This window comes from Balaenoptera physalus (assembly GCF_965194825.1).
Source record: "Balaenoptera physalus genome assembly, chromosome: 6".
Lineage (NCBI taxonomy): Eukaryota > Metazoa > Chordata > Mammalia > Artiodactyla > Balaenopteridae > Balaenoptera > Balaenoptera physalus.
In genome coordinates, this window is record NC_138885.1 from 107,810,027 (window position 1) to 107,827,672 (window position 17,646).

Sequence of the window (17,646 nt, forward strand, 5' to 3'; positions counted from 1 at the left end):
AAGAGACAGAAAGACAAAGAGGGACAGAGAGAGAAGACAGAGAAAGACAGGGAACAGCAACAGTCAGACAGAGAAGAAAAAAAGAGGACCAAGATAAAGGCAGAGACAAAGACAGAGACAAACAAGCACACACAGGGAATGAGAGAGATTAGATAGAAACACACAGAGACTATAAAGGGAACCAGAGAATCAAAGGGGGACAGACAGACAATAGGACACAGGAGCCAGCTTGAAGGGGCTCCTCAGATCTGGGAAGATCTGAGCATCAAAATACATAATGATAGTAATGGCTTAAATGAGTCCATACTCATATGTGAAATAAGTGAATACAGTCAAAGTCTGATGAGGAACAGAGTATTTACGAGTCTCAAAGCACCTCCCCACATCATGCTTATAAATTACAAAGGGGAAAAAAGTAACTTTGCCTGGCACACTCCACTTTAATCAAGTGATCAAAGCTAACGTCACCAGTAACAGGATGAGTGGAGATTGTGTGCCACGGAGGGGATGAGAACAGAACGTCACTTCTGCGATACTCCTGCCAAAGAGACACAAGCTGAACCTAATCATGAGGAAGCATCAGACCAACCCACTGGAGGGACAGTCCACAAATTAAGTGGCTTATAATATTCCAAAGTGACAAGGTCACGAAAGTCAAGGAAAGGCTGAGGAGATTTCCAGACTGAAGGAGACTAAGGAGACATGACAACCAAATGCCACAGCTGATTCTGAACTGGATTCTTTCCACGCCCTCAAAGGACATCATTAGGACAACTGGCCAAACTTCAGTGGTGTCTGAGGATGAGAAGGTCACGCATCAATGTCAATTTCCTGGCTTGGATGGCTGTGTTGGGTTAGGTGGGGAAAGTCCCTGTAGGAAAATAGGGAAGTATTCAGGCGTGGTAGGGCAACGTGTCAGCAACTTACTCTCAAATAGCTCAGAAAAAAAAAAAAGTTCTTTGCACTGTATTTGCCACTTTTCTGAAGTTTTAGATTGTCTCAAAATTCAAAGAGACAGGGACTTCCCTGGTGGCGCAGTGGTTAAGAATCCTCCTGCCAATGCAGGGGACACGGGTTCGAGCCCTGGTCCGGGAGGATCCCACATGCCGCGGAGCAACTAAGCCCACGTGCCACAACTACTGAGCCTGAGCTCTAGAGCCCACAAGACACAGCTACTGAAGTCCGCACGCCTACAGCCCATGCTCTGCAACAAGAGAAGCCACCGTAATGAGAGGCCCGCACACCGCAACGAAGAGTGGCCCCCGCTCGCCGCAACTACAGAAAGCCCGCGCGCAGCAACAAAGACCCAACACAGCCAAAAATAATAAATTTATTTTAAAAAAAAAAATTCAAAGAGACAGACTATTTGTCAAGACGGTGAGGAGGCAGGGCGGAGCAGATATAAAGCCCAGAGCAGAGATCAGAGAGCAGAGAGGGTGGTGGAGTCAGGAGTGGGTGCAAGAGACCAGCAGTGCCCCCTGGTGGCTGGGCCAGGCAGCAGGACCTGGGTTCTGATATTCCAGACACTTCATTCTGGGAGCTATGCTTCCAGCTTCAGCTGGGGAAGGGGAGGGGGGCGGGGGGCTGTAGGCTGAGGGTCCAGCTCTGGACTTGACCCAGTGTCCCCCATCCCACAAGGAGGGGCAGGTGAGTCCCCTCCTATTCTGAGGTCTCTCCTCCCCCGTTTTCCCATCTCAGCCCCTGGCTGGCGGCCTTCCGAATGATCTCTGTCACAGACATTCCAGGGAGGGGACCCAGTCCCGCGTCAACTGCAGCAGCCAAGGCCTAGGATAGGAGGAGGAGCAGGGAGGAGGCTTGGGGTTCAATTCAAGGCCTGTCTGGGAGGGTGGGCAGGCAGGAAGCCCTAAAGCCCAATCATCTCGGGCCTAGTCTGTCCCCCGAAGCCTGCCTCTCCTACCCCACTAAGTCAGCAAAGCTCCCTGTGCCAGCTCATCCCCCAGCTTTCTCTGCCTACACCCCAAATCCAGCCCTTCCCCCAAAGCCCAGGGAAAGAGACCTCCTCCCGAAAGCATAGTCAGGGCAGTGGAATCTCCCCAAAGAGGGTCCAGGCTGTCCAGTAAACAGATGGGGAGTAGGTGGAGACTTCCAGGCTGACAAGCAAACACCCAGGCTTCTCCCCTGGGCCCTGGGCTTGCCCGCCCTGCCTGGCCAACTCCATAAAGTCTGAGTTTACAAACTCTCCTCCCGCCCGGGCTTGGAGAACAGGAACCAGGTTCAGAAAACACACTCTCTGGCCTGGCTCATGGCCTCCTTAAGCTGCCTCCAGGTGATGGCCCAGCACACTCCTACCCCTCACCCCTACCCCGTCCTGACTGTCTGGCTGAGGGAGCACTGGGATGGGAGTCTACAGACCTGCTTTCTAGGCTGGTGGCCTCACAGTCCCCAGATGAAAATAAGGGGTTCGAACAAGACAGCCTGAGTGTACACAGTGTAGGGGAAATAATGGGCCAGTTTGAGAGGACGGGACTGTGGGATCTGGGGAGTGGACATGCTGCTGGTTACAGAGAGAGGGACGTCTAATGAGACATCACCCCTCCATGAGAGGCTGGGCAACCCCGGTGGAAGTGAGGAGACCAGTTCGGCCATGCCCAGGAAAGTGACCCCGGATGTATAGCATCCCTGGCTATACACTGGGATGTCTGGTAATCTTGTTAAAAGTCATCCACAGAGGTCTGAAGGTTTCCCAGGATGATGGAGGAGAAAGTCTAGGATGGAACATCTTCAAATATCTGAAGGAGCCGTCATCGTAAGAAGTTGCTGTGCATGGACATATATACACTACCAAATGTAAAATAGATAGCTAGTGGGAAGCAGCCGCATAGCACAGGGAGATCAGCTCGGTGTTTTGTGACCACCTAGAGGGGTGGGATAGGGAGGGTGGGAGGGAGGGAGACGCAAGAGGGAAGAGATATGGGAACATATGTATATGTATAACTGATTCACTTTGTTATAAAGCAGAAACTAACACACCATTGTAAAGCAATTATACTCCAATAAAGATGTTAAAAAAAAAAAAAAAAAAGTTGCTGTGAAGTTACTGAAGGCAAAACAAAACCCAGTGGGCAGAAGCTGCCAGGACTTATGATTAGACTCAAGGGGGAAAAAGAACTTCCTAACAATCATACGTCAAAATCCAGAGGAAGAAGATAAACAAAGGTCTAGTACCTACCCTGCCCTCGCCCACGGTTACTCTGCAGGTACACGCAGAGGATGAGAACGAGCCCATAAGGCACCGAGCTCAAGGGTAATGGCTTGTTATGACAATGACCATCATTTTCCCTGACAAGTGGCAGACAGCCTCACAAAGCACACCCGGCCCCTCCCTTGCTGGATTCGCTCCTAACAGACCTGGGGGAAACTCAGGACAGAAGAGGCCTGGCCATGGCAGGAGCTGCCTAGTCCTTCCAATGCCTACCTCCCTCGAGAGCCAGAAGCCAGAAAAGGGAAGGGGTCCCGGCCAAAGTCATTCTTCCCTACCCTCCAAACCCAGAGCCCTAGCCCTGCAACAAGCCCACCCAGCATCGGAGGGCTTTCCTGGCCCTCTGGGGGCTCTCTGCCTCCCACCCTCCGCTCAGCCAAGCTGCCTGTCAGAGGGGTGTGGCGCAGCTGGCTTGGGCAGCCTTGGCACGAGTCCTTGGCCTTGGGCTGGGGATGCCTGTTTGTTGGCTCCTCCCTGCCCCCTGGGGTAGAGCACAGTGGGGTGGGGGTGGTGAGGAAGGGGGACTGATAACCCTAGGGTCCTCCAGCTCCTGACTTCCTGCCGCCTCCCCAAGAAAATTCCCCAGCCCAGCCCCACTAGGTTCCCTGCGCCCCACACTAGGAGACCTGGATGATGAGGCCAGAGTGCAGAAGTCTACGAGCTAGTGAGCCTTGGGAAACAGAGTCACTGAAAAGCAGGCCTAGGACAGACTTGGAGGGCCATTCGGTCCTCTCCCTGCCTCCCGGCCATCCACCCCTCCATGTCTCATCACCTTGCATTGGGATGCCAGGACCTGGTTGGCATCAGTGGTCATTTCTATGGGGAAGACTGGGACTCCCAGTGGAGCTGCAGGCTGGCGTCCGGCAGCCCCCTGCCGCCCCGGCCCCTCAAACGCAAGCTCCCTGCAACCCCACCTCACCTTCATATACACACGGAAGTTCCTTACCACCACCAGCCCCGCCATCCCCTAGCCAGCTAATGGCCTGACCATGTTCTTGGTCGCCCCGGGTGGAAAACTCTGAGTCACTCTCAACTCCTCCCGGTTCCACCCTCCAATCCAACCAGTTGCCAGACTCGGCAAATTTTACTCCCTAAATATTCTTGTGGCCTCCTGTGCTTTTCATTCCACTGCCTTTGCCTATTGGAGGTCCTGTCACTTTTGTCTGGAGCTATTGCAACAGCCTGGGGCCTCCTGCCCCAAGACACTGGACCCCTCCTCCCCACACAGCGTCTAAAGAACACAGCTCTATGGGGTCACCCCCACTCACCCCAATATGCTTCCATGCCTTCCCAGGCACCCAAGTTAAGACCTGCACTCCCTCAAGTCAGCAAGAAAGCAGCCGTGGTCCATACCCCGCCCACCCGGCCATCTCAATCCCCTCGCCCCACTCCCCAACTCCCTACCCTGCATCCACCTCTGAGCTTCTGCTCTGCTTTTCCCTCTTCCCAGCATGCCCTTCCTCCCTCTCAGCTTGTCAAGCTTCTAGGCATCCTTGAAGGCCTCATTCAAACCTCATCCCCGCAGGGAGATCTCCCCAGATACCCACCCCCCACCTCTTTCAAAATCAATCTCCCCACCCCGTCTTCTTTTTTCACCATGAAAATTTTAAAAGCTCCGGAAAAGATGAATACGCCTATGCCCTTGGCCCCGATTCACCGCTTCCATGCTCTGTCTCTGTCCCCTACCTCAGCCCAATATAATCACCGCCCTCGGGAAATTTGACATCGATACGATAGCATTATCTAATCTTCAGTAACATATTCTAATTTCCCCTTTTGCCACAATAACACCCATTAGAGCTGGGTCTGCATCTGTTTTTATTTTGGACTCAGGACCCAAGCAAGATCTTGTATTACATTTAGTTGCTGGGTTTCTTTCCTCTTCTTTCATGTGGACACATTACTCCACCTTATGATTTCCCTTTTATGACACTGACTTTTTTGAAGAGTCCAGGCGGTTCTGCAGAATGTCCCTCAGTATCTGGACTTGTCTGGTCATTTCCTCATGATTTGATTCAGGGTTAAGGGCCGCCCAACGCCACTTCCTTTCCTCAGTCGCACGCGCTTGGTGCCCCGTCACAACACTCTGCGCAATCTGACTGGTCCCTGCTGCCCCACTTGTTAGCTAGGTAACCCCGGGCAAGTTGCTTAACCCCTGTCTGCCTCACTTTACTAATCTGTTAAGTGGGCTAATCATAGCAACTGCCCATAGGTTGTGACAATGCCTGGAAACACGCTGGAACAGCGCCTGACACACAGTAGGCGCTCACCAGAATCGGGCTCTGATTCATGTTGTCACGCCTGTGTGTGCGCTGGACTAGTCCCCAGGTGCCCACATCTGCACGTGCTTCTGCCCCATGTCCCCTGTGTCCAGAACAGTGTGAGCCCAAAACAAGTCAGAAGGAGCCTGACCTTGGTTCACTCTAGTGTAATTACACCCATTCCCACTGTCCTGCCCTCAGGGGACAGAACACGGGTTGAGGTGCTGGCATCACCCGGCTGAGGAGAAAGCTCTCTGACACCGAGTAGCCCTGGATCTCCATGGGAGGAAGGATGCAGAGAGCGGCTTTAACTGAGCTCCCCGTGTGACAGAGGAGCACGCGGAGGCTTGGGGAGTCCGGGATTCTACCTGGTGGCCCTCAGCCCATGACTCGGCTTCCTGAGCTGGAGCATCTCTCGCCATCAGCCTGCTTCTCTGTCTCTCTCGCCTTGGCTCCTTCATACACCACGTCCCAACATTTTTAAGCATCAAGTCCCAGGTCCCTTTTTTGTGCTCTAACATGAAATCATCTCCTGGAGTGGGAGGGCACAGAGATGTGGATAGTCTGAAGGTGCGGCATCACGGCCAGGGGCTGGCACAGATTCCCTCACTGAACCCTCACAACAACATCCTATGACGAGGCTGAGGAACGTGCTCTGCGACACGCAAGGAGGGCAGGATGGAACGAAGATTCAAATCCAGGTCTGTCTGAGACAGGGTCCCTAACCATGGCACTACCACCACTTCCAAGGGTGTGTCCACAGCTGCCGTCCGTGTGATCTGGACGAGCCCCGGCAGTTGCGTCGTCAGGACCCCTCTGTCCAAAGGCCATCTACTGGCTGGTTTAGCCCCCTCTTATCCTTTGTCAATTATTCTTACTTCCCGCACTTGGATTTCTGAGGTCTCAGCTTCATCTTTGGATCTAGTTTAAAGTTCACCTCCCAAGAGGTCTTTCCTGATATGTCCCTTCTCCCCCAATCTAGGCTAGGCCCCCCCTTAAATGTCCCCACAGTTTCCCTCTTGGTGACACCCATCTTATTGTAATCATTTGCCCAATATCTGCAAGCTTCTTGAAGAAAGTCGGCACTCTATAATCATTGGTGAGATAGATGGACGGGAACATGGGTGGGTGGGTGTTGAGCCGGCAGAATGACTGGATGCTTTCTTTGTCACAGTGCTTCCCCAACACCATTTCCTATCCTTAGGCTGCTGGCCACCAACCCCTCAACCCAGAGCTGCAAAGCCCCCCGCCCATACCCTTCCTCTTTTCAGGAGCACTGAACCCAGTGGCCATGTGGCCCCTTGGGCAGGCCACTTCCCCTCTGTGGGTCCCCTTCGCCTTGGCTAGAAACTGAAATTAGCCATCCCTGACCTTCCCACCTCACAGAATTACAGTGAGGTTCAAATGAAATTGCATAAGTCAAGGAAATGGACACAGGTAAGGCACAGAGAGGCTACGTGTCTGCCCAGACCACACACCCAGCATCCGTGCTCTGACCCTGTGCACGCTGCCTGCAGGAGAAGACCTGCATGTTCTGGGCCTTCACATCATCCTTACACCCCCTCCTGCCCTTCCCCAAAGTACTCCCAGAATGGAAAGCCCTGGATGGGGACGCAGGAGGGCCAGGTCCTAGTTCTGACTCTAACTTGCTGCGTGTCCTTGAAATGTGCCGTCACATAAAGAGAGCTAACATTTCTTGAGCTCTTAGTGGGGGAGAAACGCTATTCGAAATGGATTGGCTCCTTTAAAACTTAACAACGCTATAGGTAGCTGGGGAAACCAACCAAGAAACAGAGATTCGAAGCCACAGAGCGTCCGAGTCACAGGGCCAGGATGAAACACAGGCACTGTGCTCTCGGCCAGCCAGCCACACTCCCACTGAGCATTGCAGAAAAACAGTACGGTATTGCTCCCTGACTTTGTACCTCAAACGCCATTTTGAAAAATTTTGCAAAGGGGGTGTTTTCTTTCAGACCCTGTCAGCGTCACACAGAGCAGCCTAGCTCCCAAACGCGTGGCCAGGAGGCCCCCGGTGGGCACAGCCCTTACAGGCTAACAAAACTCCAAAGAGAGTGAGTTCAGGACGGAGGGGTCCGAGTGGGGTACACAGGGCAAGAGCTGCGCACCAGGAAACCGGGGGCTCACGAGGACCCTCTGACAAAAATGTGTGCTTAGCGCTGGGAAAGACACCAGCTCCAGCAAAGAGAACACTTCATTGTCTGCAGCTGGAAGTGGCCTCAGAGGTCAGCTTCAATGAGGTCCAGAAGAGTCAAGTGACGAGCCCGAGGCCACATGGCTTGCTCAGGGCAGGGCCAGGGCTGTACTTGGCCCCCAGTCATGCCTGTGGCTCTTTCAGCCCCATCTAATAAGCCCCTTCCCAGCTCCTGAGAACAGAATGAGCGCCTCCAGAAGGAAGGGCCTGCAGCTCTAACTCCATCGGTGTAACACCAAAAAGCCTCAATTAATAGGCATGTAATTATTTTCTAAATAAACCGTGCTTGAATATGTAATAGCGAATGGGAGCATTTGATGAGAAAATCAAGTTATGCATAATATATAGCTCGGCTCCTCAGCTAATAAAGTGATTTTTATTCCTAGAGCTTGTTAAAACTACGCGTTACAGATAAATTACTTCTTGGATGAAATGTCTGCAGCTGTTCCTGGGGAGATCCCCCCGCACATCAGATCTGCAATACAGGGGATCCCGTGAGCCAAGCAGGAGGTTGTGGAGTGGGGGAGGGACCGGCATTTACTGAGCACCTACTGAGTGCCTGGGTACCTGGTCTTTTGACATACTTTGTCCTCACCCCAGCCAGACAAGGTGTGTATTATTCTCCCCACTTTACAGAATCAGGAAACTGAGGCTCAAGAAGGGAACTGCTGTACCCAAGACAGAACTAGGATCTGAGCCTAGCCCTGCCTGGTGTCAAAGTCCACGCGCTTCCCACCAGCAGGAGCCTCTCAAGGCGGAAGCAGCTCCCTTGTCAAGGTCTCCAGGACCTCCATGCCCCCTCTCCGTAACTGGCACCAGCTACCCCTCCCCTTCCTGCTACAAACTTACACCCCAGCCCCACAGAGTCCCACCCGGAAAGGAGGAAGGTTACTGGGACAACTGCCTGGGACAACTGGAGGAGGGGGACAAGGAGCTTGACGGGGCCAGGGCTGTGCCTTCGGGCCAGTCCACACCCTCCAGACTCGGGCCCACCCTGGCAATGGGCATCCAGGCCGGGGCCGGATGGAGAGCAAACACCCTTCTCCCCAGCCCACTCCCACAGAAGCCTGCCTGCTGGGCTGTCTCACAGAGCTGGGGAGGGACAGGGGCGGGGAGGCACCAGGAGAGAGGACAGGAAAAGGGGTGAGGGGAGGGCCTTAGAAAAGTGGCTGCATCCACACCAGCCCTTGGTCCCCAGCTCTCAGGGAGAGAAGTGACATGGACGAGGCACTCATGCTCACCTCTCTGCACCTCCCCGCCATCACCCTCGTCTCACCCACGTGGAAACTGAGGCTCAGAGCCGTGCAGCGCTTCTCCCAGAGCCTCTCCGCTGACGTGGCCCTGTCTCCATCCGCACCAGCGTCACCCCTGGAAGTCTAACTGCCATCCTTCCCACCGCAGGCCTCCCTCCCTGCCAGCCTCTCTCCTCAGCACCATCCTCCAGAGTCTGTCCCAGGGAGCTGAAAGGGGCTAGAGAAATGACCTTGGCCAAGGCTCCCATTATACAGATGTTGACAGCAGCCCAGCGAACCCCTGATGCATCCTCTGTGCAGGACGCTCCAGACACCTTCAGTCTCTTACTCAGACCCACGCCCACACCCAAGCCCCCCACGCCACCCAGACCCCCTCCTGCCAGCCCCCTCCCCACTTCCCCTCTCTGCCCAGAGTACACCTGACTGCCCAAGTCTGATCTCCCACCACTGTCCTCAGCCTGGGCTTGCCTGGGCCGAGGAGGGCCCTCCCGAGGACTGGCCGGAACAGGGAAAGGGGCAGGAAAGGCCACATCTGGATCCTGGGCCTGAAGCGCCCTCCCCCAAACCAGCCATCACTCTCTTTGAGACCAACATTAACCTCGGCCAGGGATGACTTCCTTGCCCTCCTGACCCCTGTGCATGCCTTCACCCAGCCCAGAGAGCGGAGCCCCTCTGAGGAAGGGGTCTCCCGTCCCTGCCCCCTCCCCTCCTGCAGCAGTCAGCCCTCTCCCAGCCCCCTCTCTCCCAGGAGCCTCTGCCCCTGACTGGCCTCCAGACTTTTAACCCTCACCATGTGGCCCCCAGACCCTGCCTGCCCACCCTTCAAGCACCCTGCGCCGACACACACCTTCCTGAATCTGGGGCCAAGAAAGGGGAAGAGGAGGCCGTGGCTTCCTCCTCTGGGACTGGAAGGGGTCGGGGGAGGTCTTGGTAAGGATGGGAGGGCTGTGGAGGGGAGAGGATGGCAGCGGGTAGAAGCTGAAATTGGGGTAAAAGTGATGGAATCCAAGCAGAACTTTTCCCCAGCCTGGCTTTTCCAGATTTCATCTTCTAGGTCAATGCCCCCTGTTCCTCAGGCCCCTACCACTGCCCCCCCTCAGACTCTTAGGCTGAACAACTTGAGGGGTGAAGAATTTTCACCCCGGTGTGGGGTGGGAATGGAGAGAGAAGTGGCTCCAAAAAGAAACAAACTTTGTGATGGCTTCCTTCTACTTACAGCTCCTGGACTCAACTTGGGGAGAGGACACTGGGGAGGTGGGATGTACTGACCGGCAGAACCGGGGCCTGGGCCCCGTTGATGGGGACGGACTCAGGCTGAGGGTCTACTCAAGTCAGTCTTTCCTTCTGTCCCTCAGAGGCAGAAAGGCCCCCTCCTTCACCACCAACACTCCCCCAACCCCAGGCTCTCAGGGTAAGGCTAAGGTCGAAGGCGGGGTGGGGGGTGGGGGGGGGTTCGACCTCCTAGCTAACGCAACCACACCTACCCAGAGCATGCAGGACAGACAGATCCACGTCATCTTCGAGGGTCCCCGTCCCTGGGGCCACGCCCGGGGACTGCAAAGGGTCCCCCTGAGCTCTCAGCCCCCTCGGAGCAGGCAGAAGGCAGCTCCGAGTCCGCGGCGGCTGCTCTGGCTCAGCCAGCATCTGCGGCGCTCGCCCTGCCTGCCTCCAATTCACCCTCCCTCCTTCTCCTCCTCCTCCCCCCACTCCACCCCCTACTCCCAGCCTCCTGTCTCCTCCCTCCTCCCAGCTCCACTGGTGGCTTTGGGGGTCAGAAGCCCTGCTTCGCGGGGGGTGGGAAGGAAGCAGAGCAAAGGGACAGCTACTAGAGACAGCCCCTCCCCCCAGAAGCCACCCCCAACCCCAGACACACAACCCCTATGAGCCACCAAGCTGCTCCTGTCTTCTGGTTGGATCTGACACTGCCAGGCCTGGCGTCTGCTCTACTTACTGCAGACCTCCACCCCCAGACCATTGATGGAGGGACAGACAGACATGGGACAGCACAGTCCGCTTGAGCTGGGGTTCCTCAGCCCCATCCCATCTCCAAGGACACACGCATGCCCTCCTGCCCTCAGAACACAAAGTCACTTGCACTCACTTAGCTAGGTCAGTGCCCAGGGCACCCTGGTGCCCATTCGGCAAGCTCAGAGCCCACGCCACGCTTTACTCAAGAGAAGCCTGGCCTGAGACCGCTGGAGAACTGCCCTGCTCCCAGGGCTGTGGATTTCATTCCAACTTTTTTCCTACTTTTTTTTCCCCTTCTTTCTTTCTTTTCTCCAAACATCTGTCCCAGCCCTTCCTGCCCTTCCTAAAAGGAGCCCCGCTCCAGGCTCCCGCGAGAGTCTGTTTTTCTTGACTGTGCCCCGGGCCAACATTTGGTTTGCATTTCCCCACTTCCTCCTCCACCGCCCCTGCTCCCCCTCCCTGGGCCCAGTTTTCACCTCCCACCATTCCACGTGCCTACTTCTCCCCCAACACTGTCCCCCCACCCGCCCCCGCCAGCCCTTCCCTCCCCTCCCCCTCACCTTAGCCCAGGGCCAGAAGTTTGGGGTCTGGGGTGGGGGGAAGAAGAGGGGTATCCAAATGTATTCCCAGGGCGCACCGCAGGGGAATCCAGCAAAATCGGCCCCGGGCCCTCATTGTCTCAACTCCCCCCTCCACCTTCCCCCCAGAAACTTTCCTCTTTGAGCTCTGGCCGCAGCTGGACCAAGTAAGGGTGGGTGGGGCTGGTGAATCACCCCGCTCTATTTTCTATTTTTTGGAGCCTTCCGGGGAGAGAAAGAGGGCTCAGCCCCAACCCACTCTGTAGACACACACACCAGGACACACAGTCCAGCTCAGATAAACACACAGAGTGCTGAGGACAGGGCCCCACCCAGAGGAGGCACTCTGAGACCATTTTCTTGGATTGAGTAACTTGGCAAGAAAGTCCTCTTGCTTGAGCTCCCATGCACACGTACCAGCATGGGGTAGATGCCCTGGGCCACATGTAAAAAGTGTTATATATCCCCTGCCTCTCTCCCCCACACACCCAAGAGCCTGCCCTCACCACTCTGTCAGCCCCATACACGGTGCCACCCCAGGGTACAGTCTCTACAACCAGCCTCTCCCCTCAGGAGGACCTGCCCAGACAGGTGTACTGGCTCCCAGCCCATAGTCCAGTCAGGACATCTACCTAGGAAACTCCAGAATGAGAGGGAAACATTCACACTTTGTCTGGGAAAAGGCTGCCACGTGTGGATGTGCAGGTTGTGCACTGCACAAGGGACTCTATTACTTGGTGGTTCTGAGGAGTCAGGGGAGGTCACTAAAGCAAGCTGTCTGATTCTGGTCCCTCCTGGAGCAGGTACCTGAGTTAAGAGTCTTTGTTCTGATGAAGACGACAAGGTGAGGGATCAGGACCCTTCTCACATCTCTCTAAGTCCTTCTGCAGAGCTGTGGGGCAATGAAAGATTCTGCCCCTACCCTGCATCCCTTTCCAGAACCACAATGCCTCTGGATATCCCCTCCCAAGCCTGCCAGGGCTCAACTGACAATTTAGCCAACACTGAAATGGACCAGTGTCCCACATGTAGCTGGCCCTGCAGCCACCGCTGGGCATGTCCACAGATGGACGCTCCTGCCAACCCTCCCTCTCTCCACTGAAGCCCAGGGCAGTCAAGGAAGAGTGGTTTTCAGGGGGCCTCTCTGGGAGCCCCTGAGCCCACCCCTAGCCACCATCACCAGCCCTGCCAGCCTCCCAGCAACTTCAAGGGCTCAGCCAGCTCAGCCCTGCCATCCCGGCGCCCACTCCCACCCATCTCCTCCGCCTGCTCCCACAGCCCTTTGCTGCCAACGTCACTAGAAGATGTGCCTGCTGGCAGCTATCTTGGGAGTTCTGAGAAATCACCTTGCTGCTTCCCAGAAATGCTAAACAACAAGACCAAAGACCAAGTCACAGCGACACCAACTTGTCTGGCCTCCCATGCAACCCAAGGGGGCCCTGCAGCCCCCAGGCCAGCTCCCTCCCCAGTCCCTTCAGCCGGGACTGAAAATGGGAGTGGAGAACCCTAGTGCTGGGGGTCCCCTCAGAGGAACCCTGCGCCCAGAATTCCCCTTTTCCAAGACCATGGGTGTCTCTCCTGTATCTTAACCTCTCACTGTCAGGAAGTCCTTCCTGCTACCCATCCTCCATCTTCCCTGTTGAATGTTCAACTCTGCCACCTGAAGTGTCTCCTACTCTATGTAATGACCCTATTTCAGGTTTGTTACCCACTATTCATCCTTCACAGCTGGTGTCCCCTCCCCCCCCTTCCACAGATAGGGAGAGTTCCTTGGGCAGGACATGTCCTGTGTTTTGTATCCCCAGAGCCTGGCATACAGCAGGTGCCAGACATGGTTGAAGAAGCAATGAATCACTCTACCAATCAATGGGTCCTAACATATTTTCCTACTTTTACCATCTACTACCCCTTCCCAAACCTTCCTCTGGGGCCAGAGTGGGCCAGAAAGGGCGTTGAAAGGGCGTTGGGCATACCTCGCCTGCATACCTCTGCAAATGCCTGTAATACCCACCTCTCTTCAGCACCATCTCTTCCTGCCACACCCTGGCCTCTGAGCTCTCTCAGGATGCAGACCCTCCAGAGGCTGAAGCGGTATCACCCATCCTGCGATCCCCACCCCATGCCTGGACCAGAGTCTCAAACGCAGCAGACACCCACCCTGTGCCACGCCACCCGCTGCCCCGGCCATTTCTGCAGCAGCTGGCGTTTAACTCCACTCTCCCCTCTGCACGCAGAGCCTTCCTGCTCGCTGCCCACTGCCCTCCAGCCCCTGGCTCAGCAGCCAGTTGAAGAAACAGCCAGGACTGCAGGCTCTGGGGCTGGCGCTGGGCCCGGAGGTGGGCCGAGCTGAGGGAAAAGTGAGTGAGGGCAGGAACGGAGCTAACAGGCCTCGTAAGCCTGAGCCTGGCACTCCCCTCTCTCAGCCTCAGTTTCCTCACCTGAGAAATGACCAAGCTGATGGTCTCGAAGGTTCCTTCCAGCTCCACCTCCTGTGAGGACACAGATTTCCCAGGCCAAGGCCCTAGCTACCTCCAATCCATTCTTCCTATCCTTCCACACTTGTCCATCAAAAAGTTCTTCCTGCTGTCAGCCCATCTCCTAACATGGCATCAAGTCTTTCCTCTGTCACCACTGGTCACAGAATCTGAAGGTCACAGAACATCAGAGCTGGAAAGACCTGGAGCCTTTCCAGGGGTCACAGTCAGATCCTTCAGGGGCCTGACAGAAGTTAAATGAAGGTAGCGGGCAAGGAGTCTCTGGGGACCTGGAGAGGGCAGGCCCAGCTAAAGGGGATCCCACTCCTCGGTGACAGCTGCTGTGGCGTCAGCAACATGAGCCCACACTGTCAAATATTTCGATCTGTCAAGAGAAGCCCCAAATCTATCTTATCTTATAAAGTCTTTTATATAAAATATGAAAAATGCAAAATTTTAAACGTCGGCTTTTTCTTTTTTTTAAATCATTCTGCCAGATTAAACTAAACAAGTCTGCCAGGAGGGTTTGGGCTTTGGGGCACCACTCAGCTAACCAGTCCCCTCATCTAAGAGATGACAACACTGCAGTGGAGGGACGGGGTGGGACCAGCCTGAGGTCACAGAGCTGTGGCTCCCGGGCCCCAGATTTTTCGCAAGCACCCAGCTGTCCAGTCACTGTAGGACCAGAGTCATGCTCTCACCTTTCTCCTGCCAACCTTGCAGCCCGCTGCCTTCACACGGGGCCTGCACACACCACAGCCTTCATCGCAGCCAGGCGCGGGGCCCTCCTACCAAATAGGCAGGTGCAGAGCTGGTGCTGGGATTCCCCATCAACGCCCAAACGCAGATCCCAACAGCACGGGGACGCAGGAATCTGACAACAAAGCCCTCGGCAACAGCATGGCTCCTCCGGGCTCTGTCCCTCCGCCCCCTGCCCGCGGAAAGATCAATACTAACTAACCAGACACTTAACTGTGGTATCGTACTAAAGCCTCCCACCAGCTCTCATTTTACAGATGTGGAAACTGAGGGGCAAAGAGGTTCGGCAACTTGCTCAGCGTCACACAGGTAGTATGCGTGAGAACGGAATCCGGGGTGTCTGATTCCACATCTCGTGGGGATCGAAAATTTTCCTGCTGCTCCTCTAGCAATACCATCACCCAGAGACTAGGGCTTATGGGCCCATGTTGAGGTGATGTGTTAGCTGTCCTCCCCACTCCTCGTTCAAGGGCTGCAGCTCCAAGAAGAACGTCAACTGCCCAGGCCCAGGTCTGGCTTGGGGCGGGGGAGAGGGGGTAGGGGGAAGGGGGACACATAGAGGGAAGTCGAGGACAGCACTGCCACCTGGGTCAGAATGAGACCAACTGGCTCCCTAGTGGCTCTAGAAGAGCCAACCAGAAGAGAAAAACCACAGTCTTAGCAAGCCCTGGGGCCTGAGATCAGTGTAAGGACAGGGTCTGGCCACAGGGCTTCTGTTCAGATAAGCCATGCTGCCTCTCCCTGCTCCCACCCCCGTACACACTCAGCCTTTGAGTTCTGGGGGGCTCGGAGCCCTAGCAGCGCCTCCATGTACCAGTGGGCAGGATGTTCATTGAACAAGGGTGTAGCCAAGGGGTGAGTGGGGGCTGAAGACTCGTCCATGCTCTACTCACCAAGCCTGGCCCAAGACACATTCATCCTAATGCCCACCAAGGTACCCTATGGGCCAGGGGAGGTCCAGACCCTTGCCCCTAGGCCCACCACCCCTCCGGTATAAGATGGAGGTCTCCCCCTTGCACTTCAGAAATCGGAATGCTCCCTAAGATGGAAAGTGAGCTTCCAACCAGGCCCTGTATGGGCCTCAGTTTCCAGCTGACCCAGGAGGGAACATCACTGACACCCCCTTCTCCTACCTCCCCTCCATCAGCACCCTGGGTGGGGACAGTGTCTGGGCCCAATCGCAACAATTTTTAATAAAATCCTTCCCAGAGTTCGACTCGGTGATCTTGATATCTTCCCCAGCTCTCATTTCCTGCCTGACTCAGGCCCTCAAAGGCTGGAGGGAGGCAGCTGCAGCTGATCACCCAGCCCCTCACCCCCAGCCCCCAGCTCAAATCCTAGCCCAGGAGGAGTTATGTCACCCTCAACCTCTGCAAATGAGGAGCGGGAATCGCCAAGTGGACTGGGGTCCGACTGACCTGGTCTCGGCTGGCCATTCCCGCTGCAGGCTGCCTTTTCCCAAACCTGAACACCCGGACTCCGCAGCATCTGAACTCAGAGCCCACAAGAACGCCGATGGGGCTCTGGCCCTGTGGTCCACAGCCGCAGCGCCTGCTTCTCAGCCAATCACTGGAGACAATGTATTTTGCTAGAAGATTTCAAAGCACACCTTGGGTGACTGGAGCGGGAGCCTACTGGCACTTTTTCCCCACTGCGGAGTGGCAGTGGGGGAAACTGAGTCCCAGAGGCAGCACCTGGGAGGAGGCGCTGAACAGTCAAGCTTCTTATGGAGTGGAAAAATCCTTCCTATCCATGTGATGGGAAGAATGGATACTGGGAGAAATCCCTCCATTCCCACATACCCCATCTCTGGCCTGCCTGAAGGTCTACAAGGAGGGAGAGCCCCATGGAAAGTCACAACAAGAATAAAGAAAAGATTCCTAATTTTTATTGAGTACCTAATACAGAGAAAGCACTTGGTAACCACTTCAAATGTCCTACTGCATTTAATACTCACAATAACCCAGTGATATAGGTATTTTTATAATCCCCATTCTACATTTGAAAACAGGTACCGGCAGAGTAAGTAATTTGCCCAAGGTCCACAGCTGGCAAATGGTAGAGCCAGAATTCAAAGCCAGGCAAACCAGCTCTACAGCTGGCACTCAACCTGAGTGCCACTGAGCCCCCTTCCCCCATGTGACAGGGGCCCCTCTGGCTTCCCTATGGAATGGAGAATGGATCAGAAAGCCAGACCCCCCAGTCCCTGAAATCCTTCCCCTCACTGGAGTCTTCTGGGGGCTCCAGGTCATGCTCTTGGAATTCTCTCTGTGCCTCCAGGGGAGGATTTAAGGTTACCTGCAGTTTTACCAGTTCCCTACTCTGCTGGCCAGCTATGACCCACCTCCTCTCTCTCCCTAACCTTCCCCCTCCACACACACAAGCACGCGCACCCTGAAGGCACTGACAAGGATCTTCTCTGGGAGAAAGATGCTCAACCATGACACGCCCATCCACAGCACTGGGGGTCCCACCAGACCCCTCCTCCCTCACTAAGCCAGCTACTGCCCCAGCCCCCGTCCTTTCCATGTCCGGTTCCCTGGTCCCCCCCATCCTCCTGAATATAGGAAATCCCTCCTGACGTCCACCAGCTTCATTTCCATCTCACTCTGTTACATCTCAGCCTTAACTCTGAATCCTCTGAACCCATCGGGGGAAAAAGAGACATTTCCAGGAACTTGCCCTCCCTTCCCACAGAAACTTGAGAGGGACGCTTAAAGCCCCCAGAAATGTTCCTCTGTGCCCAGCTCTCCAGCGCCCTCGCACAGACTCCAGTGTTATCCTTCAGACTTCCAAGATGCTGTGCCCTGGCGGTGAGGCAGCCACTCCCCCTTGCGGATCCATGCATGAGTGGGGGCTCCCCCAGGAGTCCCTAAACTCTCATGAAAGCCACGCTGACGGCAGTCAAGATGGGTGTCCCT

The 17,646-nt window shown here is 55.3% G+C and overlaps 1 protein-coding gene across 8 annotated transcripts in view; it reads right to left on the reverse strand.

Moving 5' to 3' along the window:
* Nucleotides 1–17,646, reverse strand: part of TNS1 (tensin 1) — a 230,354-nt gene that overhangs the window by 188,439 nt on the left and 24,269 nt on the right. The window contains exon 1 of one of the 8 annotated variants that reach the window (XM_082467419.1): nt 10,431–10,570. The exons of 6 other annotated variants lie outside the window; for them this stretch is intronic. In XM_082467419.1, coding sequence (XP_082323545.1) covers nt 10,431–10,463 — 33 coding nt within the window. In that variant the 5' untranslated portion in view covers nt 10,464–10,570. Of the gene's footprint in view, nt 1–10,430; nt 10,571–17,646 lie in introns of those variants that run through there. One more of the 8 variants, XM_082467423.1, reaches the window with a different exon arrangement.